The following is a 27,081-nucleotide window of genomic DNA, read 5'->3' as shown; positions in this document are numbered from 1 at the left end:
TGCTTTAATATAGAAAAAAAAGATAGAGATAGAGATTTATAATTTTCTATAAACATTTCATACTTTTTTTAGAACATACAATTCACATTTTTTCACACGGCGTCCAAAGAAAATGATGGACGCCCAACAAAAGATGCTGCGTCTCCTTCCCGGCCCGGCCCAGACCAGCTCAACGGGCAACCGCCTCGCTGAGGCCGAACCGTCGCTGGGTGCTAGAAGAACGCTACGATTTCTCTTCGCTTCTCCTGCCTGCGGTTGTGCGGCCTGCCTCCGGTAAGGAGTCAGCCAAGAACGCGATGCGACCGGCCTTCTCCGCCTCCAAGCCGTCGCCGTCCGGGAGGGAGAAGGGCAGGAGGAAGGGCGCCTCCGCGGCCGAACAGCTGCTCACCGGCCAGGCCGTCCCCCTCCGCACCCGCCTCCACGACGCTCTCGCCCTCGGCCTCACCAAGTAATTACTGATTCCCACACTCCTAAGACGAATTCATAGCATCTATACTTCTACAAGCGTGCCGAGGAATTAGCTCTTGTCCACTATGCAAACAAGATTGCGTGGTCTAGGTAGCTCGGTTCGCAACTTTGGTGATTTCACCTGGTATAATCTCGCCCCGAGTTGTATAATACATAGTTGCTTTAAAGGTCTGAACCCTGTGTTTGTATAATACATACCATACAGGACATGAGGACATAGTTGCTTTAATATTCAGAGACATGGCATATAATCAAATTAATAGAGAAATAATTGGGTTGTAGGGATGTGTTTTCACCAAGGTGTGTGTTCTCTTTGCTCTGTTTTTTTTAACCTTCTATGTATATGTCAGGTCTGATGGCCACGGTGCTAAAAAATGGCAGTCTACTGATGCTGGAGTACAGTCTCACGTGCTCAAATCGGTGGGTGCATTTGTCGGTTGTCTTTCAAATGAACTGCTCAGACTTCCTCCTATAAAGGTATAATCCCCTGTATTTCGATTTGCATTAAAATGCCTTCTTCAGCTGTTCCAAGTTATTTCTTAATGTCCTTGTGGTATACTCTTCTAGAGTGCTATTTATAAACATGAAAATACTATTGTAACCAGAAGTGTTTGTTTACCAGGAGTCAATTTCAGATATACTTGTAGCACTGGAAGGTATTCTTAAGACAGAGAACGTTTCAGTTCTGATCCAAGCAGCTGACGTGAGCTCGAAGTTTTTCTCTACTTTAGGAAATTCTGTTCGCCAATACTCAGTTTTGGAGATGGTTTCGTGCCTCTCATGCCATTTGTCTGCAAATCAGCTACGTATTGCTTTACCATGTGCAAGTGCATTGACTTGTATATTGAACAACCAAGTTACAGCGAGAGCTTCGACTCAGGCAGAAATTTGGGAGGCTCTGGACAAGACCAATGCAGTTGCGAGTGTTATTTCAACTCTACAGAATTACACCGAAGATGTCCATCCACTGAACTATCTGACAGAGATGATATCTCTGCTAAGAAGTATACTGTGGATTTGGCCTTCCTCGAGATACCATGTATGGAGCAATCACAACTTGATGGCCAAACTAGCACATTACTGTCTTACTGCTGAAACAACAGTTTCAGCTAAAATTCTTAAGCTATATGCTGCTTTAGGTACATCTGTGCCTGTGGTAATTATCCTCTTTGACTTCTGTGTCCAGTTTCCCATAGATATTTTGCATTCTCATTTGGTTTCCTCTTTCACATCTGAAAACTATCTGTAATTCAGCTTTATGTGGCAATGGAGCAATGGTCCTTCTTAAGAATGAAGAGCTGATCATTAAGACTGGTAACCTTATGGGAAAATCTCATCCTACTGTTACTAGGATTGAAGCATTGAGGCTCTGCCAGGTTTTTCTGGTAAGAATCGTCTCAACAGAATTTGATGGTTGAATAATATTACCCAACTATTATACATGTTTTCCCTCCAGAAAGAGAAACTTAAAATGGCTTTGTTGCCTACAGAGATCTTCAAGGGGCTGCAATTGGTTGATGACTGCACATGGTCAGCCTATTGTTCAAGGCATAACCAATGCCATGTCTGAAATAAATGAGAAGACATTAGTAAGAGAGGGATGTCGGACTGCATTACTGGCGCTTCGTTATTCTGGGAATCATCATAGATGCTTCTGGTTTAATGCTATTGATAAAATACTTTATAAGATTCTTTGTGGGAGCTGCAACTCTTCATCTCATGCACATCAGACTTTGTGCCATGGGGAGCTGTTCAATATAGATTCCAAAGATATTATGGATATACATCCCTATGTATGGGATATACTCGGATATCTAGCAGTACATTGCGACAATGAGCATTTTTCGGTAGGGACATGTCAGAATAATTTCTTGCAGGGACTGATATCATGTGCTTGGTAGGTAGTAGGTTCTATCCCGTTGGAGTGCAATTTTTCTGGAATATTTGTTCAGTGCCACAAGGAACTTTATATTCATGTTAAGATCTAAATTTGTCTACCTCATGCTTCTTTGTGCAGCTCGCTAGCAACAGATTTAACTCTGAAAAAAAGTCCCCTCAAATTGTCTAAGGAGGAGCAGGAACCGGCTTTGAGGGCAGTTCTTATGATGCTTCTCTCTCCTAGCCAATTCATTTTCTCTGAGGCAAGTTCTAAATTTCTGGAAGCTGTTCTACCATTAGACAATGAATATATGAACATGTTCATGTCATCACTAGAATCGAATGTTACCAGAAATCTTACGGCATCTTTTGACTGTGTCAAGATCATGACCAACCTCATGAACATAGCATGCTTGTTGGTAGTACAATCTAACTATAGTCTCAACAAAAGGAGTGCTGTAGATGTATTATCCAACATTATCAAGGAATGTCTGCACGATCATTTGTACATTACGAGATCAAACTTTGCTTCTCATCTGCAATTTTGTTTTGATGGAAGTTCATGCTGCTATCTCTCTGAAGAGTGGGAGGGTGAAAATATTGTTTTATTTTATGGTCTCGTAGTATTGTTTAATCTGCTGAAGAGTGACAACTTTATTTGTTTCCACTGTAAAAGAAAGTTAGATGCGGGGATTGTGTGCCATGAATGCAGAGATCATTACAACGAAGGTTTGGTTGGAGTCCTTAAACAAGCCTTGTGTCAGAACATGAGCCCAGGGCCCAAGTCTTATATTGCACATATACTGAGTATGTTTGGCCTCTGTGGTTTTCCAAGCAAGCTAGGAGGAAATATGAGAAATGTTTTGTGTGACAGTGAGTTAGTTGATCTGGAACTGTTGCTTGCAGATGGCGAATCTCTAAGTGCTCATGCGGCTATCCTATCAGCAAGATGTCCTAAATTATTACCATCTGAAAAAACTTTTGTCCGTGATGGGTCAGTAACTTATGAATGGGGCAGAAGGTCATGCTATCATGTTCGAATGTCTGATCGTGTAGATAGTCACGCTCTGAAGAAAATTTTGGAGTATGCATACACTGGGTTGGTCACTGTAGATGATGCCACTGTTAAGCCTGTAAAAACACTTGCAAAGTATTGCCATTTGAGATCGCTGCACTTGATGCTTCAGAAAGAGCAACCTAGATGGCACTCATGTCCCATATATGATCTTACTACAGCACTCGAACCAGCTAAACATTCGTTCTCGTGAGTACACTTCCATTTGTTCTCACTTGTGAGCCAAAAGTTATGGCGTGCTGACTAGTATTTATTTTGGGTCTGAACATATGATACCAGGCATCTGTTGCTAAAACCTCTAGTTATTCACATCACAAGTATAATATTAGTTATTTGCATTCTAAATTTCTGATGCTGCTCTGAAGGGTTCTTGAAGAACTATTAGATAGAGCCCAAGAAGAGATCACACCTGGCCCTTCTATACTCATGTGTTATAATTATAATCCGTATGCTCAGTATTATCTTTGCTTTTTAACAAGTTTTGCTGACTCTCGTTGTACGTCGTTGCATTTAATTTCCAGGGACATCATTTTGGAGGCCCAATCAAATGACAAAATGGAGTGTCACCATGGTTCGTGCCAGTTATCGACTCCTCATATTCATAGCCATAAGGTCATTCTGAGCGTGAGCTGCGAATACCTCCGTGCTTTGTTCCAGTCTGGGATGCATGAGAGGTACGCCTTCTGTTTCCTGGCATCTGAAGCAGGGTGTCGCACGCATTATCTTTGTTGCTTATCTATAAGGACACGTCGTGAATGTTTAAAACAACCGATAAGAGCCATGTGTGCAGCTTTGCGGAGACTATCAGAGTTCCGGTCGGATGGGAAGCACTGAGAAAACTAGTTCAGTGGTTCTACTCAGGCGAGCTGCCTAGAGTTCCACCTGACTGCCGATGGAAGGCTACGAGTACAGAAGAGAAGCTATCTATCCTGAAATCGTACGCGGAGCTGTCGTCCCTGGCGGACTTCTGGTTCGTGGACGGGATGAAGGAAGAGAGCCTTCAAGTGTTGACCTCGTGCCTGAATTCCTCCAGCACGGACGCCTCCCTCGCCTTCATCGGCTTCGCGGCGAACTTGGGCCAGTGGGAGCTGGTGGAGGCCGCCATCAGCAGCGTGGCGCATCTGTACCCCAGGCTGCGAGACTCCGGTCGGTTGGAGCAGCTCGATGAGGACGTGCTCAACATGCTGCGGACAGAGCATGTCAGGTATTTGCAGCACCGCAGTGCAAGTAAATGAATCCTTAATGTCATGGAGGGTTTTTTTTCCCCGTCCACTGGTGGTCGCATAGCGGTCCTGTTGTCATGTTGTGGTGGTGTATGCACAGCTGTTGCGTTAAAAAAAAACTGTACAGCCACTTCCGTTGAAGCTTATGGCGTCATGAACGGGGCTCATCTCCGTTGAAACAGGTACTCTCTCCGTTCTTTTTTATTTGTCGCGTTTTAGTAAAAAAAATGAATTAGCGGACGATAAATATTAGAGAACGGATGTAGTATATTAGTATTGGTTGATATCTCTAATCGATACTAATGTCAACTCATTGATACCGGGTTGAGGTCACTATCTGGTGCTAATAGAATCAGTACTAACTGGTGTATCTAATTAGTACTAATGATGATTCAACATTAGTACCGGTTGAAGGTACCAATAGATACAACTGCTCCATACAGGACCGTGATGGTTAAAACCGTTAATGATACTTGCGTTAGTACCGGTGCTAGTTTCTTGCCTAAGAGGGATCGTGCATGTGTGTTAGAAAAATTATAAGATGTTGTTGGGTACTTGTTCTCAAATGCTTCGAATTAAGAACAAGACAACATAAAATGTTAAATGTTAATGCCCTTCATATATTGAAGCATTATTTTCCCAAGAGTATAATGATCTTCGGACGAAGGTTATGAATAAAGGTCACGAAGATCATACCTTCGTGATTAGAGTTTTGAAATAATGAGAGAGATAAAATATGAAACATGAAAGAATAGTATATTAAAACACTTAAACTTATTTATATACTTTATTATACAAACTTAAATGTTAAAATATAACATTTAATCACATTTATATCTTCGACTTGACATAAGTCAATAATCTAAGTGTCGCATGCAAACGATTACAAGATTGCATGAACAGTACGGGGTACTGTTCATCTATTTATAGGCACATGACGCAGCCTGTGAGAAATTACATCTATGCCCTTTACAAATGCTTACAATCATAATACAAGCTATCACGGGTCGATTAGTTATTTAATCTTTAAGTCGGTTCACTCCTTCGTCTTGAGACATGTTACTATGTCGAAGCTTTAGGGGTGATAGCTTCGGCACTGCTTCTGAGAGGATCTGCCGAAGGTGTTTCTTCTTACAGAATCTTCGGCGACGAAGCATATCCCCAACAGATGTAATAGAGGAATTTTTGCAATCTAACAGAATCTCAGTGCTTGCTATTTAAAATTGAATCCATCTTTCGTAAACAAGCCCTAGTGTTAGAACTGCATTTTTTATTTCTGACACTTCCTGTCTCCGTGGTTGGCCACGCTGGTCTAGTCGATCTTCCTCTCCACATCCTCCTGATGCATGCCATGATCCTGCTGTTCATTCATATACCAGACATATCTGGTCATCCGGGGATGGATCGACGACTGCAGCCGGCGGCCAAGTGGCAGTGCCGTTGCGGAGCCTAGCTGGGCAGGGCGCGCAGTCCAGCTCGATGGCCAGCCACGTCGGTGACACAACGGACACCGGTGACCACTGATCCGTTACAACTCTCACTCGCTCCACGACAAACACTTGCTCCGTCCTCGCCCAGTTGTTTGAGTTAAACAAAACCAAGTCGAACTAACCCAACGGACCAAACAGATCTGCCAGTGGCTGGCCATCCATCAGTTGCTTTGCTTCCCCAAGCACTACTCCAAAAAATAAAATAAAATAAAATATAATAAAATATTACTAGTAGTAGCAGTAGTAAAACACAGCAGCAACATGGGACGGGCAGTAGGGATGAAAACGGTCGGAAACGGTATTTATTCGGTAATCGGTTTTTTCTTTGATTGCGAATAAATAGGATATGGAATATACAATACAAATTTGTATTCTTGTTTTTAACATCCAGCTTGTTAAGATTCATAAAAGATAAACCTCAAATTCATCCTACATTTTCTCAAATAATAGATATAAACTTCGGTATGGATTCGGAAACAAATTCGGTAATTTTTTCAACTTTTTGTGTTGTAGGGAGCAAATAATACATAAAACAACTTATATAATATTTTATTCATATTTGTACTAATGTGCTTGATAACATAAGAAAAAATCAACATTAAATTTTATACATATCTATTTTAAAATATTAAATTTGTTCTAACAGTTCGGATTACCACTTTCATCCCTAACGGGCAGCATGCAGAGGCCAGTACAGGCTGTCCGTGTCCATGTCCATGTCCCTCCGCTACCGTCCAAGCTAGCGTTCAATAAACAACATGTTTGTCACAGCAGGCAGGTCGCTCGCTGCACAACATATAATTAGCACCAGGTCATTAGTAGCACTTGATTAATAATCAATTAACGAGGCCCTCTTCTGTGTTTTAGCAAACCATCCATGGCCATGCGGCAGGCGGGTCAGGTCATGGGCGCTAGCTGAGGCCTGAGGCTGAGCTGCCTCCCGGCGGTGGGACAGGAAGTCACACGGTGCGGGACGGTGGCAGCCGTCGCGTCGCGGCCGGCGCGAGAGACCCGTCGGACCGACGGGCGCGTACGCTGCAGGTGCTGCTGGGTGGAGGCAGTGCAGCCGTGCAGGGAAAGGCGAACGCTCCGGTCCGGCCATTGGCACGGCGTCTGTCCTCTGACGGATCTCTGAGCTCAGTTTTTTCTCTCTCTCTCTCTTCTCTGTGTGTGTGTCTTCTCTCCACGCTCCACTCCGTCGGACAGAGTCCTCAGCCAGGCAGCCATTACTCACGGACGCGCTCGCATGGCAGGTGCGGTTGGTATTGATGGCGGCTCAGCTTTTCTTCCGGCCTCTATGATGGTGGGGTACTAGGCCCTTTTTCACACTTTGTGGTGGCCGTCAGGCGTCAGTCGTCACTAGGATCCAAGATGAGCATTTCGATCAGATGTCTTTCTTCCCCAGCTGTGCCGAGACCAGAGACTGTTAGCTCTGAGACGTCCGGTACGGTCTGGCCGTTTCTCGCGTTCCACACGGGCATGCAGCTGCGCCGCCATTTGTCGCCCGATCTCTCCTGTGGTATACGTTCTGGTAAAAGGCAGCAGGTCCACTCTACGGCCCCATTAGTTAGCGAGCGCATTCCTCTCACGTAGTCACGTTGGCCATTGCAATGCAACCCGGCCCCCCAGCAGCCAACGCGACGGCCATGATCCATTGATCCGTGATGATGCGTGCTCCATGGCGTGCCCCTGCAGTGCGTAGATACAGACAGATCTGTCACCTGTGGCGTGCCAACGCACTGCGCTGCTGCGTCCACCTACGCCCAAGGACGAGCGGGCGACTCATGGCTCGCGGTGGCCCGGTCCACGCACGCTCTCAGCTCTCATGAACCCGCGCGGTGGCCGGTGGTCTACACGCTGCACCTGCACTGAGGCAGGCGTCTGGGCCTGGGGGAGGGATGGGCGGATGGCCCGCCTGCATGCGCTGCAGCGCTGGGTAGGGGGTGAAAAGCTAGCTGCGCAGCTTGCTGAGGGCTCGGGTTCGGGTACCCGTGGCGTACTGGCGCGACTCGACGGACGCCGGCACCGCGCGGCGCAACCGCGCAAGTGACATGGGACGCCTACGCCGTGGCGGCGGCAGAGATCGCGGTGACGCCTGTGCGCTTTTGCTTGCCGTTCCCCGCGGGTTAAGAAAAGCTGGCCACCATCACCATGCCGCCTGCTTGCCCGCCCGCCCGCTGCGCGAGTATAGAGCTGAGCACATGCGCCACGGTGCCCGGATCCAGAGCAGAACAGAACAGATCAAGCTGGAGCGCCGGGGCGGGGGACCGGCCTGGCCCCCAATTGCGCTTCGCCTCTGCCCCTCTCCCATGAATGAACCGGCACCCGCTTCCCGGCATATGTGCTGACTCCGATGCAGTGCAGGTAACCCCAGACAACGAGGGCTTGCAACTGCGTGAGCGTGACGACTGGCGTCTGGGATTTCCGCCGTCGCTCTGCCCCAGAAATGCTGCCATCATTTTGTTTTGTTTGCATCGCGGTTGTGAAAAAGGAGCAAAAGAAAGAAAAAAAATACAGCCTCCCCCGCGGCCGTCTTCTCCAAAGAACAAACAAAATCAGTTAAGACCAACCGGCAGCCAAGCTATCCATCCTCTCATCATCATGACGGTCGATGGCAACGAACAGCCCTGTGCACGGGAACGAGACAAGCACGAGGTCCCGCGGCTGCCTGGTCAAGTCAAACAAACGGGGGCGTCAAATCAGCCGGACGATCTCGCCACCAGCTCGCCGCTCCACCCTTGCGGCGGCGGCGCTCTCCGCCCCAGCGACGACGACCTGGCGCTGGAGTCCTTCCTGTCCTTGAAGAAGCCGAACACGGGGCGCGGGCACACGGAGACGTTCAGCACCACGGGCGCCACGCGGACGCAGGCGGACGAGTAGGACCGGTCCACGGCGCGGAACCGCGGCTTGGGCGCCGCCGCGTGGAAGCTGCAGGGGGAGCTGGAGCTGCGTTCCAGTTCTAGCCCCTGGAACACAATCTTGCCCGACGAGTTCATGCGCGGGGAGTCCACGGACAGGCAGCGCGGTAGCGCCGGCGGAGACGGCCGGCGCCGCGCGCGGGCGGAGGAGGTGGAGTGGCGGTGGAGGGAGTGGGAGTGGGAGGAGCGGGCCAGGCGGAAGCGGGGCGGGTCGGCGGCGGCGGCGGCGGCGGCCGAGTCGAGCGAGAGGCGGGGCGCGTCGTCGTGGCCGGAGGAGGACGACGACGACGAGTGCGAGAAGCGGGAGGAGGACGCCAGCGACAGCGACAGCGACGCCTCCGAGTCGGAGCTGTCGCGGAGCAGCGGCGCCGACGCGAGGTCCGGCGCGCGCCCGGTGTTCCGATGGAGCAGGAGCTTGAGCGACCTCGCCGCCGCGGACCTGGCCGCGGGCGCGGGGGTCTTCGCCACCGCCGAGGCCTTGGCGGCGCACGGGCTCCGCGCGTCCGCAGCTCTCTTGAGCCCGAGCAGCTCGCGCCAGCGGCCGGAGCAGCTCGGCGCCTTGGGCGACAACACGTAGGGGTCGGCGCCGTCAGCCGCCGCGGCGCGGAGGGGCTTGATCGGCTCCGCGCTGCTGGGCGCCGGCGGCATTATCTCCTCCGGCCGCACCGGCGGGGGCGCGGCGGCGGCTGCGGCGGCCTCCGCCGGATCCGGCGAAGGCGCTGCCTTCCTTAGAGGCAGCAGCTTGCCGTCGGCGAACAGCTCGTCCGCGGGGAGCATGGTGGCGGAGCCGCCCAGGCTGAACTCGAAGTCGATGAAGTCCTTGGAGATCGCGGGCTCTGGCGTGGTCGTGGCCACGGGATCCGCGGCCACGTCGCGGCTGATGGACACGCGCGGGCTGAGCCACCTGTGCGGGTACGGCACCGGCGCGGCAGCGGGGAGGTTACTGGTGACGGCGGAGGCCATGGACCGCGGCGGCTACGCGCATCAAAGTGTGGGTGTGGGTGGGAGTGGCACTCTTGCTGGAGCTGCCGGTACTTGCGGTGGCTAAAATCCAGTGGCGGATGGTGGGCGGGGAGCAGCGGCGAGGGGAGCGATGAGAGAGAGGGTAACGGTGGTAAAGCCGCCTATATATAATAGGAATGGTAACGGAGGGCCGCCGGTTCGCGGAAGCAGATGTGGCGGCCTTTGAGCTGGGCGACGCGTGAAACGGCGCTCCGGCCTCCGGGAACAGCCGGCAGCAGCGGGGGGAGCTCGTCGGTTTCCGGGTTATATTTTTGTAACGGCACCGTCCACTGGCTAGTGGCTACAGCTACGTCCAGGGGAGAAACAGATGAGGTCCAGTGGTTTTCTGCTGCGTCTGCAGTAGTATGGTGGCTGATCCGAATACGAGTGGAGTGGAATCTCATGTGCTGGATTGGGTGATGGGTTGGATGTTGGAAACTGGCTGGGTTGCAAGAACAGAGGCTGCTATCAAACTTGATGCTGAGCTGGCTGGAGAGGTCCTAGTGGTGGATGAGCTATCAACTGACAAGAGAGGGTCCAGTAAGGGTATCGATGAGACAGACCATCAGGTCCAGGAACATCGACAAGGTAAGAGGGTCAAGGTTTTGAATTCAATTTTGTGAAAGAACTTCCAAAGCTAGGTGAGGCCAAACCTGGAGAGGAAAGCTCTAGGAAACATGAGGACGATATTTCAGAAGAAGAGGATTGGCTTGTTCGCTGCGGCTTTAATCCGACTGCGGCTGCGGCTTCTACAGTATTTTCTCTCTAAGGATTGCAGCTGCAACAGTATTTTGCAGCTGCAACAGTGCTCCCACATGGGCAGCCGAACGCGCTCGAAGAAGATGGGGACAACATACTCACTGAATGGGAAAGGACGAAGGAGATTGTCTTGAGGCCAGCATTATGGATACTAAAAGCTCTTCAGAGGAGTCTGATAAAGGTAAAGATTCATCTAGGAAGTGTGAGGAGGGCTCAGTTATGACAAATGCTGGTGGTGCTAGGTCTCGATTCCATACTGTCGTTACCCTAGGTCATGTTTCTTTTTTCGCCAATACATGTATGCTTTATTTTTGCACAATATAATCGGTAATTATGATTGTGGAGGATCATGCGACCTAGACTTAGTCGAGTCTTAGACTATCTCTAGCCGCTTACTCATTTCTATACATAGCCGGCTCTAGCTATAGGCAAGAAGGACGATCGCTTAGGGCCCCTCAATTCAAGAGGCCTACAAAATTATATATAGTATATACTAATGTATAGAGATAAAAACTTTTTTCATAGCATGATATTGTAAAAGGAATTTTTTGAAATTGTGATGGGTTTAAAAACCCTAAAAAACATGGGGTTTCTTGCCTTCGAATCCATCCGGCTAGGAGTCGCATGTCTGGCCCCCTCAACCCCCGGACGCGACCACTCCTCTTCACCCACTAGCTGACGCAGCGGCGCTACCCACCACACATCATTAAAGTTGAAATGGGAAGACAACGGGAGTGATCAGAGGAGAGAGAGAAACACGGCGAAGTCCCGATAACTTCTTTTTCGGTCCGGGGTATGTAAACATTGTTCATAGATGAAGAGAGTAATTTAAAAAAATTCCATTATACTCCCTCCATCCCAATTCATAATTCGTTTGATTTTTTTATCACATGTTTTACCAACTCGTCTTATTCAAAAAATGTGGTTTTGTGTATTACCAAATATATTTTACATAGGACTTAAATTTTTTTCACGATCCTTTGAATAAAACGAGTGTTCAAATTTAGGGTTGAAAAATTCAAATAAATTATATTTTGAAATGGAGCGAGTATAATCTTTACTAGTCGGTTGCCCGTGCGTTGCGACGGCTCACAACAATACCCACGTAAACTATCCACCAAAAAGATCTCAAGGTTTTTTATTGATTGTCTTCGCTCTCCACATAATATTTTTTTATTTGACTAACTGATGTTGTTGTTTACTCCATCGAATATGTATTGGTACAACACAACCAATTAAGGGAGCGATTAGAAGAGAGTTCACAACGACTGAATAAACGAACAGAGATTATAGAATGACATAATTCCACCATATAGAGACCAAATAAGAGAAAGTTTGTAAGTTCAAGTTTCTAAAATAAGTCACATGAACTCAAACTTATAAAAAAGATAGATTAAAATATGGAATAGTTGCTAAACTGGATGCGCTCCATACAAATTATTGTACTTCGTAGTAATTATAACATTAAAAATCAACAAGTAACATTTTATTTTACTGTTAGTGTGACAAATCATTGTTGCTCCATCCAATTCAGCAATCTCAAACACCATAGAGTCCATTGTGCCAATATGGTTTTAGAAACGACCTAATGCTTGCAAGAGCCAAGAACACAAGAGATGAGCACCATGTGGACTGTGGTAGTGCCCGCATGGATCTCCAAATCCTAACACGTATTTTACAGGATCCATGAGCCATCATCAGAAGAACGCAAACCATGTGCAGACAATAAATAAAATATTAACACACCCAAATTATGTTCAGTCTTTAGCACAACAAAAAAACTAACCCTACATTTGGTGAACAGAGTAACTTTATTTGGTATACCAAAGTATCGTTATGTTGCAACTCCAACCGTTCGTGATGGAAAGCATAAACCTTGACAAGGTAATGACTAATGAGTTATGCAAATGAGTAATGACATATTCCCTCAATTTTGTGGTGATCGTGGGTTCCAACAATGTGCAATGCAACTGCATCTTCTTCTGAAACAAAGGGAAAAGTCTGCATACCAACACAGGCTCAGAGCATGGTGAGTGGTGGAGACAAAGCAGATGCTCAAGATGCTCCCCGTGCTAGCCATCACGTTCGTTCCCAGTGCGATGATGGCACATATCAACACACTGTTCGTCAAGCAGGGCACGACGCTAGACCCTTTCTCTAGAAGCCCCCAATCCGCACCGCTGACGGCACCACTGTATTCCAATTACATGATTTAACTGGAAAGTATCATCCATTCATTGCATGTATTTTGTACCATTCAGTCATAGACCAACACTATGGCAAATTAGTACCTGAACAATAGCCTATAAGAAACATGAAAGCGAATCTAGTTAAAGAAAAAGATGAAACCGAACATAGAGCGTTCAGAGTTTATGGTGATGGTACTTGCAGTAGACAGTAGCGCGAGTGCATCATGCAACAGAGCTGAAATAAAATCTGCAAAGTACTTTGATATTTTAATGTAAAAAAGATATACCTCTTTCACTTGCTTTTCATCGCACAGAATCTGATTTGCTCCAGCTAGTCGCCACGCTTCCAGGACTGGTAGAAGCAAGTGCTTTTGGCGGATTATCTGCCACAAAAATAGAATACAATGAATATACTTCACAACGTTCCTTCAAAACTTGGAATGACAAACAAAAAGTTGGATTTCATTTGTAGGATGTATAACTACTTACCATGTGGAACCACGACCAAGGCGACTACCTTGTTTTGATCTATTTCAGATGTGCCTCGGGCTGATTCATTGATTCCCTACTAACAAAATACGGAAGTATTAGGGCACATGACCGAAACATGATAAGGATTGGCACCTTGTTAGTGCAGTATCATTGGAAATTACCAGTAAATCTGTTGGTTCAGCACTTCAGCTGTGGGCATGACTTGTTGAACTGGCTCGGGCCCAGGTTCTTGAGCTGGAGGGTGCAAAGGAGGCACCGTTGGTGATTCTTCAACTTTTGATTTTTTTTGTTGTCCTCTATGGCCAGTACAGAGATATGTTGTCCCAGATTAACTATTTGCGGGCCTCTCTATCTTGTTACCATGTAAATTAAGTAAAGTATTGATTAAAACCTGTGCAGGGTACAACTATCCACATGAATAAATAATAGTTATACAAATAAATAAACAATTCTCGTGTTACCAAACCTCTTCCTGTTCCAACGTTGTAAATACTGACTTTTCTAGTGTCTGCCTTGTTGAGCGCTTTCACATGAGCATCAACTAAATCTGTGACATCAACATAATATCTCTAATGCAGGTTCCATCAGCTGTTGGATAATCTGTTCTTTTAACCTATAGAAAGATCATGCCTAACCATCATCTCCATCTCATAGCACTGCTTGCCCAAAACATATTAACAAACCAAAATTCAATCAGCGTGGATCATATGGAGCATAGGTTTAAGTAACCAAACCAATTGCCACTAAGTAGAAGGAATGTCAAAGGAGCTAAGCAGCTCTCGCCTCATTCTAGTAAGCAATAGTAACCCTGGTACCTATATCATTATCATATAGTTTAGTTTTTTCCAGTGCGTTTAGGCGGTTTAATATGAGCCAAGTATTACTGTAGCAGTTCTATAGAATAAAACGTACATCTGGAAATGTTCACATGGCTAGATGAGCCCTTTGCTTCTGAAGCAATCGACGGTCTCCCTGATGGTCACATCAAACGGAAGGAAACAAACGCCCAGATCGATCAACTTCTTGGAGGGCTCCTTTGCTCTCATCAACCAACCTGTTTGTCCTCTTTGATAGTTGATTCTGATGTGAAAAAAGTAAAAATGTCATTACCAAAATGAACAGCTAGCCCTGCTTACACAAACCTGATGCATGTTCTTAGAAAATGTATGACCTATGAACTGGGAAATCATGGTACATATCAGCAATTCTATCGGTGAAGTCAAACAAACATTCCATGGACGCCAAGCACAACCCTGTGTAGATGGGTTCTCATACGTCACGATCGAGATTGTGCCATGTCTCTAACATCGACCACCCTGTGTTGACAGGGTCCGACTCAAGCCGTTGGCCTGGTTAATTTTCAACCTTCAAGAACGACTTGCGCTATAAGTTTGTTTATTGCATGAAAACCCATTTGCGATTCAGTTGTGATGCAGTGAATGATAATGGATAACCAACCTCTTAGGTGTTGCAACAGATTATTCAGGCTGGTATTGACTGATGACATGAAAAATGGACCCAGAGTAGTCCCTGGATTCAGCACAACCAGCTGCAAACCTTCCCTTTCGGCGAACTCCCACTTATATGCCTTCGTGATGTGGGCTGCGTAGCTATCGTCCTTCCCCGTTGCCCGCATGATCTATAGCTACACCGCCTCAGAGAACCTTCGTGTCCGAGTAGGCGGATTGCTCCCAATGCCGAAGATGGGACCCGCATCGCCGGTGGGACCCTGCTCGTATCTCTCCTCACCCTGTGGAATCCGTAGTATGAGATAGAGTTCTAGATCATAAGCCTCTGAGAGCTCCACCTCCATCCAGGGGATCTTCGTGTTCGTAGCCGAGGGCAGGCAGGGGTAGTGGCGGCTATGGGAGAAGCGGATGCATCCTTATCCAGATGGGTTGCGGCTGCGCGGTGGCGGGGGACGACACTAAGCAGGATGGGGCAGGCTCGCGGGGGGTGAGGATGGCGACTTTCATGGGTGCGGTTGTTGCGCTGCCGCCGCGGAGAGATGGAGCAAGAGCTGGCGCACAGAGCTGGCCCAGGCTCTAGAGATTTCCGCAGGGGGTCTAGGGTTTAGGGGCGACGCGCCGTCGGCAGGCCTGTGGGATGGATGTGCTGGTTAGGGTTTCTTGACCAAGATGGACGCGCGGGATGGGGAGCAGAGATCCCGAGCTCGCGGAACTGTATAGCGTCACATGGACGGCGGGTTTAATACTCAAAAAAGTAGGGGTTTTTTTTGCAAAAGATTGACACATGAAGACCGTTGAAACTGATGCTTTAAGTGTACTCCTAGTATAGAAGAAGGGTTAACACATTAAAAAGTCTCCATCGTGGACTAAACTGTTTCCTTCCGATGACGTGCCAAGCCATAAAGCCTTTTGCAAGCCCAATTTGCAATCATTGATTTAGGCCTCCATATTTGGGCCGGATGTTCATTATGCGCGTTAGGGCTCAATCCGGGTAGAGGACACGAATCTCATTGCACATTTTTTGCTATATTGCACTCACAATTCCTTTATTTCCAATTTAAATTTAGACTTTTGATCAGATTTTATTCAGAACGAGCTTGAGTGTCACGTTATGACGACGTGACCACCTTGAGCTCGAACTCCTCGACGACGACCAGCGACAACCCCTCCACTTGAGCGGCGCCGAGTGCTCCGCGCCTTTGATACCCTAGCGTCGCGCCAGTCGAGTTGGCCATCTTAACGCCGTTGACATACACGGCGAACTCTCCCGGTGGCGCCAGCGAGGGCAGTCCCAGGAACATCACCTTGCCGATGACCAGCTTCCGGCTCGGCCCGTACGCGTCGTGCACCACGTGCGACATGAGCTTAACCCCGTCGCGCCCCTGCGTGCAGCTGAACCGCACCAGACTCCACTCGCCCCGCGGCCCGGCCATCTCCGGCAAGTCGCCGCCGTCGAGGAACAGCTCCCCGGATGCGGATCCGTCCTCGGCGAGCGCGACCAGGAGGTGGAACGCGGTCTGGCGCGCGCGCGACGTCGTCAGCTCCGGCAGCTGTAGCGGCAGGATGTTGCCGCCGGCCACGTGTACGTTGACCGTGTCCGCGGGCCCCGGGAGGGTGACGTGCTTGCCCGTCGCCGAGGCGACGACGACCTCGTGGTCAAAGAGGCTGAACCACCGCCCGGCCGGGAAGTAGGCTTCGACGGTGGTGGCACCGGGCTCGAGCACCGGCGACACGAGCACGCCGCGCCCCAGCAGGAACTGCCGGTCCACGCCATACGTGGCCTCGTCCTTGGGGTAGGAGAAGAAGAGCGGCCGCGCGATGGGCGCTCCCGTGGTGTGCGCCTCGTACATCAGCGTGTACATGTACGGAAGCAGCCGGTAGCGCAGCCCGAGCGCCTTCCTCGCCGACCGCGCCACCAGCTCCCACAGGTACAGCTCGCGCCGGACCGTGCCGATCGCCGAATGGTCCCTTGCGAACGGGTAGAACGCGCCAAGCTTCACGAGCAAACAACGAAAGCTCAGCTCATACATGTCAGTGGACATGGCATGCTGGTCTTGGAGTGCATGGAAAGCTTGTACCTGGATCCAGCGGCTGCAGAGCTCCTCGGTTGTGTTGCCGCCGAAGCCGCAGATGTCAGCGCCGACCATGGGGATGCCGAAGAGGCCGAAGCTGAGCATGGTGTTGATGGAGTAGCGGAGGTCGTCCCACGTGGCGGCGTTGTCTCCGGTCCAGTGCGCGGTGTACCGGCCGGACCCCACGAACGTGGACCGGCTGAGCACGAAGGGCCGGCGGCCGGTGTCGGCGAGCAGCGCGCCGTGCGTGGCTCGCGCCTCCAGGAAGCCGTAGAGGTTGTGTGCGTCGTAGTCGCGCACGCCGCCGTAGTGCACCGCGGACGCCGGCGTGGTCTTGTTGTTGATGGGGCGGTGCACGCCGGAGTTGTTGATGCGGTACGGCGGGTCGTCCAGCGCGTTGAGGGGCGCCGGGTCGACGAAGTTGGAGACCTCGTTCATGTCGATCCAGAGGCCGTCGACGGGGAGCGTCCGCCGGAACAGGGCGATCTCGCGCGCCCAGAACTCGGCGGCGCGCGGGTTGAGGAAGTCCGGGAAGTAGACGTACCCGGGCCACACCTTGCCGAGGTAGTTGGTGCCGTTCCGCTTCAGGAACACGTCCTGCTGCATCCCTCGCACGTACGTCCCGTATGTCTCGTTCACGCTGATCCCTGCAAGCGCGTCGTCACCAAGTCAAGCAATCTGGGCAGGCAGCAAGCACATCGATCGCCATGCATGTCACGACGCAGCAGGCCGGGGTACCTGGGTCTATAATGACGACGTATTTCTGGCCGTTCCGGTGGAGGCGGTCGACGAACTGCCGCATCGGGCCGGCCGGGAAGTTCACCGGATCCAGCGTGAAGTCCTTGAACGCGTCCATGTAGTCGATGTCCGTCCACATCACCTCTAGCGGGATCCTGGCCTTGGCGTACCCGGCCACCACGCCCTCCAGGTCAGCCAGGTTCTTGTACCCGTACCTGCACTGGTGGAACCCTGCAACGAAAATAAATACTCGATCAGCTCAGCTGCAAGAACAGAGTGCTCCACTCCAGCAATCCATCCATGGAATGGAATGGAAGCGACGCAACGACTGGTTGGTGTGGTTGGCCGTACCGAAAGACCAGTACGGCATGGGGGCCGGACGGCCGATGAGCTGGGTGTACTGGTCGACGACGTCGAGCGGGGAGGGGCCGGCGAAGAAGTACAGGTCGAGCACGCCGCCGATGACCTTGTAGGTGAGGTAGGAGCCGCCGTACTCGACGTCCATGCCGTTGCTGTTGAGCAGGAGCACGCCGTGCGCGGCGCCGGCGTGGCGCACGTCGAGGTAGAACGGGTGGGAGCCGTACAGGTTGACGTCCGCGTTGGCGGCCGGGATGTCGGCGTTCCACATCGTGAACGTGTCGTTGCGCTGCAGCCGGAACGTGCGCTTGGTGTGCTCGCCTAGCCCGTACAGCGACGCCCCGCCCTCCGGCGGCAGCGCCGTGGTCAGCTCCAGGTACCTGTCCTTGAAGACCAGCGCCGCGGAGGTGTCGAAGAGGGCGTCGCCGCTGGAGCGGCGGGACACGGTGAAGCGGAACGGGGAGGCGTGGAGGGTGAAGGCCAGGTCGGAGGTCGCCGCGGAGAGGACGCGGCTGTGCGGCGGCGAGGCTCCCGTGCTCGCTTCCAGGGGCACGTCGTCCCGCGGCGCCTCGCGGGGGATGACGCTCTGAGGGACCTCCCATCTCCGGTGATCCGCGTCGGTGATGCGAACGTGCAACCGGCTGTCCGTCTCAAGGCTGCCGCCGGCGTGGGTTTGGAGGAAAAAAAACGTTAGGAACGTGCAACTAATAATAACAAGGGAGAAATAATGTGTTCTAAATCATCCAGTCATCTATCAAGTCTTATCTTCAAAGAAATATAAAAAAGGGAATAGAGCTATTCTTGAGTACAAACGCCTGGTTCATAAATAAAAAAAGAAAATATCCATGATGAATCATTAAAATAATTATCTAAATTCAGTTGCATACGTCAACCTGTTTAACCCAAAGACGTAGAAAAAAGAGCGAGCACAGTTTTTGTATTTTAATTATACTAACCAGAATTTAGACTCGTGACCTCATATTAAGTTGTATGTATCAACCGATTCAATCGAAAAGTGCTCGTTTAGACGTACTTTTAGGAAGATGAATGATAAACAATTAACTTATATTATATTAATATGTTGACCAAATTTTTAATCCGGAGGTTGTATAGATATCACAACGCCACGCACTAAGCTTAAGCCGGAGATCGAATTGACAACTCAAAAGAACCGACCAATGAGCATCTCCATTGGCTACCCTACCCACCCCCCAACCCCAACCACAAAGTAGCCGAAGATCGGATAAGCAACGCATGGCATGGAAGCACACGCTAGTACTACTAGTTAGTATTTAATCCAGGAAGAACGTACTTGCCTCGCGGTCAGGCTGAGCCTCTGGACATCGGGCCCGAGCTCCGGCTTTTGGCCGCCGGCGCCGGCGCCGGCGAGCTCCAGCCGCGCGGACAGCTGGCCTCCTGCCCTGGACACCGACACGGCGTGGTACCGGCCGGCCTGGGCGGCCGCGCGGGGCCATGGGGCAGGGAGGAGCAACAGGAGGAGGAGGAAGACGACGACGGCGGGCGACCACGACAGCGCCATGGCATGTGTGCGAGCTGGAGGGCTAGCTAGCTAGGCCTAGAACAAGACAGTGCAGGACACTGCGGGGGCTCTTTTAAACAGAAATCGGAAATGAAATGGAGTGGAGTCGCGAGCTGGAAGGATCGGGTCTGTGCACTGCAGTCTGCAGGGCCACAGACAGCGTGTCCTCCACGGCTGGGTGGTTTTGCGGGCACGGGAAGCGGAGAAGGCACATCGACGACGTCCACGGTCCACCCACATGCACGGCGTCGGCGCGTGCACCTGGATCCTCACGGCACTCAAAAGGGGACGGGACGGGATGCCATGCGCGATCCAACGTCAGAAGAGCAAAAGGCGATGCGCTTTTGGGATGATGAGCACTAACGGGCAAACTGTATGGTAACGCTTGGAGTACTCTGACCAAATGCTAGGGACGTACGGCGTGCCAATATATGGTTGTTCTTTGTGGGTCCCGGGCCGGGTCATGGGCTGACATTCCAAAGGATGGGCCGACATTGCAAAGGAAGACTGCAATGGCTAATGGGTTAGGGGCGGTAATTCATGGTGATCCAAAATGCTTCTTCATAAAATGATAGGTCCTAAATAAATTTTAGTTCAAAAATAAATAAAAATAGAGAATGATTCTAATCCGATTCGATACTTAAATCTTATAGTATAAAATTTAGACATCATCGTCACCTCTACTATAAGAAGTTCTCTGGAGAGTGTTTGGTTTTACGAACTAATTTTTAGCCTTTCTGTTTTATTTCTTAAATTACTAAATATAAAAACTAAAATAGAGTTTTAGTTTACACATGTAGTATTTTAGAGACTAAAATAGAATAAAATTAAGTAACTAAAAAATAGTCTCTAGAAACCAAACACCCTCTAATGTCAAAAAATAAATAGAGTTAGGAGAGGTGCTGAGGACAAACCGTTGGAGAAAACTGGATCTCCATATGCGGATAGTAAAAGCTGGATTTCATCCAAAAATTGGACTCGCTGTTAGAAAACCGGTCCGGTCTAGACTAACCATCATTAATTGAGGGTGATTTTAATATTGTTACTAAAAGGGAATTAGGCTTACACCTAGTCCCTCATTAATTTTGGTGGTTGAATTGCCCAACACAAATATTTGGACTAACTAGTTTACTCTAGTGCATAAGTTATACAGGTGCTAAAGATTCACACTTAGCCAATAAAAAGACAAAGTATTGGGTTCAACCAAAGAGCAAAGGGACAACCGAAGGCACCTCTGGTCTGACGCACCGGACTGTCCGGTGTGCCACCGGACATGTCCGGTGCACCAGAGGATGCGACTCCGCTATAATTCACCGGACTGTCCGGTGTACACCGGACATGTCCGGTGCTCCAAGGAAGAGCGGCCTCCGGAACTCGCCAGCCTCGGGAATTCACTTCGGCCACTCCGCTATAATTCACCGGACTGTCTGGTGTACACCGGACTGTCCGGTGTAACAGCGGGGCAACGACTACTACGGCGCCAACGGCTACCTGCAGGCGCAATTAATGCGCGCCAGCGCGCGCAGAGGTCAGACACGCCCATGCTGGCGCACCGGACAATCTACAGTACATGTCCGGTGCGCCACCGGACATCCAGGCGGGCCCAGAAGACAGAACTCCAACGGTCGAACCCAATGGCTTTTGGTGACGTGGCTGTCGCACCGGACATGTCCGGTGTGCACCGGACTGTCCGGTGCGCCATCGAACAGACAGCCTCACCAAACGGCTAGTTTGGTGGTTGGGGCTATAAATACCCCCAACCACCCCACATTCAACATATCCAAGTTTTTCCACTTCCCAACTACTTACAAGAGCTCTAGCATTCAATTCTAGACACACCAAAGAGATCAAATCCTCTCCAAATTCCACACAACGCCCTAGTGATTAGAGAGAGAGATTTGCTTGTGTTCTTTCGAGCTCTTGCGCTTGGATTGCTTTCTTCTTTCTTGATTCTTTCATTGCGATCAAACTCACTTGTAATTGAGGCAAGAGACACCAAACTTGTGGTGGTCATTGTGGGAACTTTGTGTTCCAAGTGATTGAGAAGAGAAAGCTCATTCGGTCCGAGGGACCGTTTGAGAGAGGGTAAGGGTTGAAAGAGACCCGGCCTTTGTGGCCTCCTCAACGGGGAGTAGGTTTGAGAGAATCGAACCTCGGTAAAACAAATCCGCGTGTCTCACTTCATTATTCGCTTGCGATTTGTTTTGCACCCTCTCTCGCGGACTCTATTATATTTCTAACGCTAACCCGGCTTGTAGTTGTGATTATTTTTTGAGAATTTCAGTTTCGCCCTATTCACCCCCCCTCTAGGCGACTTTCAATTGGTATCGGAGCCCGGTGCTTCATTAGAGCCTAACCGCTCGAAGTGATGTCGGGAGATCACACCAAGAGGGAGATGGAGACCGACGACAAGCCCACTACGAGCCAAGGGAGCACTTCATCGGAAGAGTCCCGCACCAAGAGGAAGGAGAAGAAGAAGAACTCCTCCAAACGGAAGGAGAAAAGATCTTCCTCTTCTCACCACAAAGAGAAGAAGGAAAAATCTTCTTCTCACAAGTCGCATCGGAAAGGCGACAAGCACAAAAGGATGAGGAAGGTGGTCTACTACGAGACCGACACTTCATCAACATCAACCTCCGACTCCGATGCGCCGTCCGTAACTTCTAAGCGCCAAGAGCGCAAGAAGTTTAGTAAGATCCCCCTACACTATCCTCGTACATCTAGATCTACTCCATTACTTTCCGTTCCATTAGGCAAACCGCCAACCTTTGATGGCGAAGATTATGCTAGGTGGAGTGATTTAATGAAATTTCATCTAACCTCACTCCACAAAAGTATATGGAATGTTGTTGAGTTTGGAGCATAGGTACCATCTATAGAGGATGAGGATTATGATACGGACGAAGTGGCCCAAATCGAGCACTTCAACTCCCAAGCTACAACCATACTCCTTGCCTCTCTAAGCAAGGAGGAATACAACAAGGTGCAAGGGTTGAAGAATGCAAAGGAGATTTGGGACCTTCTCAAGACCGCGCACGAGGGTGATGAACTCACCAAGATCACCAAGCGGGAAACGATCGAGGGGGAGCTCGGTCGTTTTCGTCTTCGCCAAGGGGAGGAGCCACAAGATATGTACAACCGGCTCAAAACCTTGGTGAACCAAGTGCGCAACCTCGGGAGCAAGAAATGGGATGACCACGAGGTGGTTAAGGTTATTTTGAGATCACTTATTTTCCTTAACCCTACTCAAGTTCAATTAATCCGTGGTAATCCTAGATACACACTAATGACCCCCGAGGAAGTAATCGGGAATTTTGTGAGCTTTGAATGTATGATCAAGGGCTCAAAGAAGATCAACGAGCTTGACGAACCCTCCACGTCCGAAGCACAACCGGTGGCATTTAAGGCAACGGAGGAGAAGAAGGAGGAGTCTACACCGAGTAGACAACCAATTGACGCCTCCAAGCTCGACAATGAGGAGATGGCTTTAATCATCAAAAGCTTTCGCCAAATCCTCAAGCAACGGAAGGGGAAGGACTACAAATCCCGTTCCAAGAAGGTTTGCTACAAGTGTGGTAAGCCCAGTCATTTCATTGCAAAATGTCCTATATCTAGTGACAGTGACAGGGGCAACGATAAGAAGGGAAAGAGGAGAGAAAAGAAGAGGTACTACAAGAAGAAGGGCGGCGATGCCCATGTTTGCCGGGAGTGGGACTCGGACGAGAGCTCCACCGACTCCTCCTCCGACGACGAGGACACCGCCAACATCGCCGTCACCAAGGGACTCCTCTTCCCCAACATCGGCCACAAGTGCCTCATGGCAAAGGACGGCAAAAGGAAGAAGGTTAAATCTAAATCCTCCACTAAATATGAATCCTCTAGTGATGATAATGCTAGTGATGAGGAAAATAATTTGCGTATCCTTTTTGCCGACCTAAACACGCAACAAAAGGAAAAGTTAAATGAATTGATTAGTGCAATTCATGAAAAAGATGACCTTTTGGATTCCCAAGAGGATTTTCTAATTAAAGAAAACAAGAAACATGTTAAGGTTAAGAATGCTTATGCTCTAGAGGTAGAAAAATGTGAGAAATTATCTAGTGAGCTAAGCACATGCCATGACACTATTGCCAACCTTAGAAATGAAAATGCTAAATTAATTGCTAAGGTTGATTCTCATGTTTGTGATGCTTCAATTTCCAATCTTAGAAATGATAATGATGATTTGCTTGCTAAGATTAAGAAATTGAATGATTCTCTTGCTAGCCTTAGAATAGAAAATGAAAATTTAATTGCTAAGGCTAAAGATTGTGATGTTTGCAATACTACCATTTCCGACCTTAGAACCAAGAATGATATGTTGCATGCTAAGGTTGTAGAATTAAAATCTTGCAAACCCTCTACATCTACCGTTGAGCACACTTCTATTTGTACTAGATGTAGAGATATTGATATCAATGCTATTCATGATCACATGGCTTTAATTAAACAACAAAATGATCATATAGCAATATTAGATGCTAAAATTGCCGAGCAAAACTTAGAAAATGAAAAGTTTAAATTTGCTAGAAGTATGCTCTATAGTGGGAGACGCCCTGGCATCAAGGATGGCATTGGCTTCCAAAGGGGAGACAATGTCAAACTTAATGCCCCTCCTAAAAACTTGTCTAACTTTGTTAAGGGCAAGGCTCCCATGCCTCAGGATAACGAGGGTTACATTTTGTACCCTGCCGGTTATCCCGAGAGCAAAATTAGGAGAACTCATTCTAGGAAGTCTCACTCTGGCCCTAACCATGCTTTTATGTATAAGGGTGAGACATCTAGCTCTAGGCAACCAACCCGTGCCAAGTTGCCTAGAAAGAAAACTCCTATTGCATCAAATGATCATATCATTTCATTTGAAACTTTTGATGCATCTTATGTTTTGACTAACAAATCCGGCAAAGTAGTTGCCAAGTTTGTTGGGGGCAAACACAAGGGCTCCAAGACTTGTGTTTGGGTACCCAAAGTTCTTGTTTCTAATGCCAAAGGACCCAAAACCGTTTGGGTACCTAAAGTCAAGAACTAAAATTGTTTTGTAGGTTTATGCATCCGGGGGCTCAAGTTGGATACTCGACAGCGGGTGCACAAACCACATGACCGGGGAGAAGAAGATGTTCTCCTCATATGAGAAAAACCAAGATCCCCAACGAGCTATCACATTCGGGGATGGAAATCAAGGTTTGGTCAAAGGATTGGGTAAAATTGCTATATCACCTGACCATACTATTTCCAATGTTTTTCTTGTAGATTCTTTAGATTACAATTTGCTTTCTGTATCTCAATTATGTCAAATGGGCTACAATTGTCTCTTTACTGATGTAGGTGTCACTGTCTTTAGAAGAAGTGATGATTCAATAGCATTTAAGGGTGTATTAGAGGGTCAGCTATACTTGGTAGATTTTGATAGAGCTGAACTCGACACATGCTTAATTGCTAAGACTAACATGGGTTGGCTCTGGCACCGCTGACTAGCCCATGTTGGAATGAAGAATCTTCATAAGCTTCTAAAGGGAGAGCACATTTTAGGACTAACAAATGTTCATTTTGAGAAAGACAGGATTTGTAGCGCATGCCAAGCAGGAAAGCAAGTTGGGTCCCAACATCCACACAAGAACATCATGACGACCGACAGGCCACTTGAGCTACTCCACATGGATCTATTCGGCCCGATTGCTTACATAAGCATCGGCGGGAGTAAGTACTGTCTAGTTATTGTGGATGATTATTCTCGCTTCACTTGGGTATTCTTTTTGCAGGAAAAATCTCATACCCAAGAAACCTTAAAGGGATTCTTGAGACGGGCTCAAAATGAGTTCGGCTTAAGGATCAAGAAAATTAGAAGCGACAATGGGACGGAGTTCAAGAACTCTCAAATTGAAGGCTTTCTTGAGGAAGAGGGCATCAAACATGAGTTCTCTTCTCCCTACACCCCACAACAAAATGGTGTAGTGGAGAGGAAGAATCGAACTCTATTGGACATGGCAAGAACCATGCTTGATGAGTACAAGACACCGGATCGTTTTTGGGCCGAGGCGGTCAACACTGCTTGCTACGCCATCAACCGGTTATATCTACACCGAATCCTCAAGAAGACATCCTATGAACTCCTAACCGGTAAAAAGCCCAATATTTCATATTTTAGAGTTTTTGGTAGCAAATGTTTTATTCTTGTCAAAAGAGGTAGAAAATCTAAATTTGCTCCTAAAACTGTAGAAGGCTTTTTACTAGGATATGACTCAAACACAAGGGCATATAGAGTCTTTAACAAGTCCTCAGGACTTGTTGAAGTTTCTTGTGACGTTGTGTTTGATGAGACTAACGGCTCTCAAGTAGAGCAAGTTGATCTTGATGAGATAGGTGAAGAACAGGCTCCATGCATAGCGCTAAGGAACATGTCCATTTGGGATGTGTGTCCTAAGGAATACGAAGAGCCTCCACATGTACAAGATCAACCATCCTCCTCCACGCAAGCATCTCCACCAACCCAAAATGAGGACGAGGCTCAAGTTGATCAAGAGGTAGAACAAAATGATGAGCCTCCTCAAGACGACGGCAATGATCAAGGGGGAGATGCAAATGATGAAGACAAGGAGGATGAAGAACCAAGACCGCCACACCCAAGAGTCCACCAAGCAATCCAACGAGATCACCCCATCGACACCATCCTCGGCGACATTCATAAGGGGGTAACCACTCGATCTCGTGTTGCCCATTTTTGTGAGCATTACTCTTTTGTTTCCTCTATTGAGCCACACAGGGTAGAGGAAGCACTCCAAGATTCGGATTGGGTGATGGCAATGCAAGAGGAGCTCAACAATTTCACGAGGAACGAGGTATGGCATTTGGTTCCACGTCCTAACCAAAATGTTGTAGGAACCAAGTGGGTCTTCCGCAACAAACAAGACGAGCATGGTGTGGTGACAAGGAACAAAGTTCGACTCGTGGCCAAGGGGTATTCACAAGTCGAAGGTTTGGATTTTGGTGAAACCTATGCACCCGTAGCTAGGCTTGAGTCAATTCGCATATTATTAGCCTATGCTACTTACCATGGCTTCAAGCTTTATCAAATGGACGTGAAGAGTGCCTTCCTCAATGGACCAATCAAGGAGGAGGTCTATATTGAGCAACCTCCCGGCTTTGAAGACAGTGAGTATCCTAACCATGTCTATAAGCTCTCTAAGGTGCTTTATGGGCTCAAGCAAGCCCCAAGAGCATGGTATGAATGCCTTAGAGATTTCCTTATTGCAAATGGCTTCAAAGTCGGCAAGGCCGATCCTACTTTATTCACTAAAACTCTTGACAATGATTTGTTTGTATGCCAAATTTATGTTGATGATATCATATTTGGGTCTACTAACGAATCTACATG

The 27,081-nt window shown here is 48.6% G+C and overlaps 2 protein-coding genes and 1 pseudogene across 4 annotated transcripts; 1 reads left to right on the top strand and 2 right to left on the bottom strand.

The window, feature by feature from the left end:
• The first annotated feature begins 247 nt into the window (after positions 1-247).
• On the top strand, positions 248-4,977 carry LOC100194212 (uncharacterized). 2 transcript variants are annotated; one of them, XM_023300233.2, is made up of 9 exons: positions 254-448; positions 819-945; positions 1,091-1,607; positions 1,723-1,853; positions 1,959-2,365; positions 2,486-3,153; positions 3,253-3,610; positions 3,943-4,095; positions 4,212-4,977. In XM_023300233.2, the coding sequence occupies exons 1-9, from the start codon at positions 297-299 to the stop codon at positions 4,654-4,656; spliced, it is 2,958 nt and encodes a 985-aa protein (XP_023156001.1). In that variant the 5' UTR covers positions 254-296; the 3' UTR covers positions 4,657-4,977. The 2 variants fall into 2 exon arrangements, with proteins under 2 accessions (NP_001337972.1, XP_023156001.1); NM_001351043.1 differs by having other exon boundaries at positions 248-448; positions 2,486-3,610; positions 4,212-4,782.
• A 3,660-nt stretch (positions 4,978-8,637) lies between these two features.
• LOC100304367 (uncharacterized) lies at positions 8,638-10,112 on the bottom strand. Its single transcript, NM_001165805.1, has one exon. It carries the CDS (start codon positions 10,013-10,015, stop codon positions 8,834-8,836), a length of 1,182 nt encoding a protein of 393 aa, NP_001159277.1. The 5' UTR covers positions 10,016-10,112; the 3' UTR covers positions 8,638-8,833.
• A 2,420-nt stretch (positions 10,113-12,532) lies between these two features.
• LOC110175867 (uncharacterized) lies at positions 12,533-15,597 on the bottom strand (annotated as a pseudogene). Its single transcript, NR_147029.1, has 6 exons — positions 14,953-15,597; positions 14,407-14,859; positions 13,656-14,309; positions 13,492-13,567; positions 13,290-13,385; positions 12,533-13,116 (listed from the first exon to the last, which is right to left on the bottom strand). The product of NR_147029.1 is annotated as an uncharacterized protein (transcript).
• Between the last annotated feature and the right edge of the window lie 11,484 nt (positions 15,598-27,081).

This window comes from Zea mays, chromosome 6 (assembly GCF_902167145.1).
Source record: "Zea mays cultivar B73 chromosome 6, Zm-B73-REFERENCE-NAM-5.0, whole genome shotgun sequence".
NCBI lineage: Eukaryota > Viridiplantae > Streptophyta > Magnoliopsida > Poales > Poaceae > Zea > Zea mays.
The sequence above is the reverse complement of the archived record's forward strand: the minus strand, read 5'-3'. Positions and strand labels throughout refer to the sequence as shown.

Bases quoted from the DNA above. Each gene is read 5' to 3' on its own strand.
- LOC100194212 (NM_001351043.1), top strand. From the start codon at position 297: ATGCGACCGGCCTTCTCCGCCTCCAAGCCGTCGCCGTCCGGGAGGGAG. The intron at 1,854-1,958 runs GTAAGAATCGTC...TGTTGCCTACAG, and splicing joins GGCTCTGCCAGGTTTTTCTG to AGATCTTCAAGGGGCTGCAA. The intron at 3,611-3,942 runs GTGAGTACACTT...TTTAATTTCCAG, and splicing joins CCAGCTAAACATTCGTTCTC to GGACATCATTTTGGAGGCCC.
- LOC100304367 (NM_001165805.1), bottom strand. From the start codon at position 10,015: ATGGCCTCCGCCGTCACCAGTAACCTCCCCGCTGCCGCGCCGGTGCCG.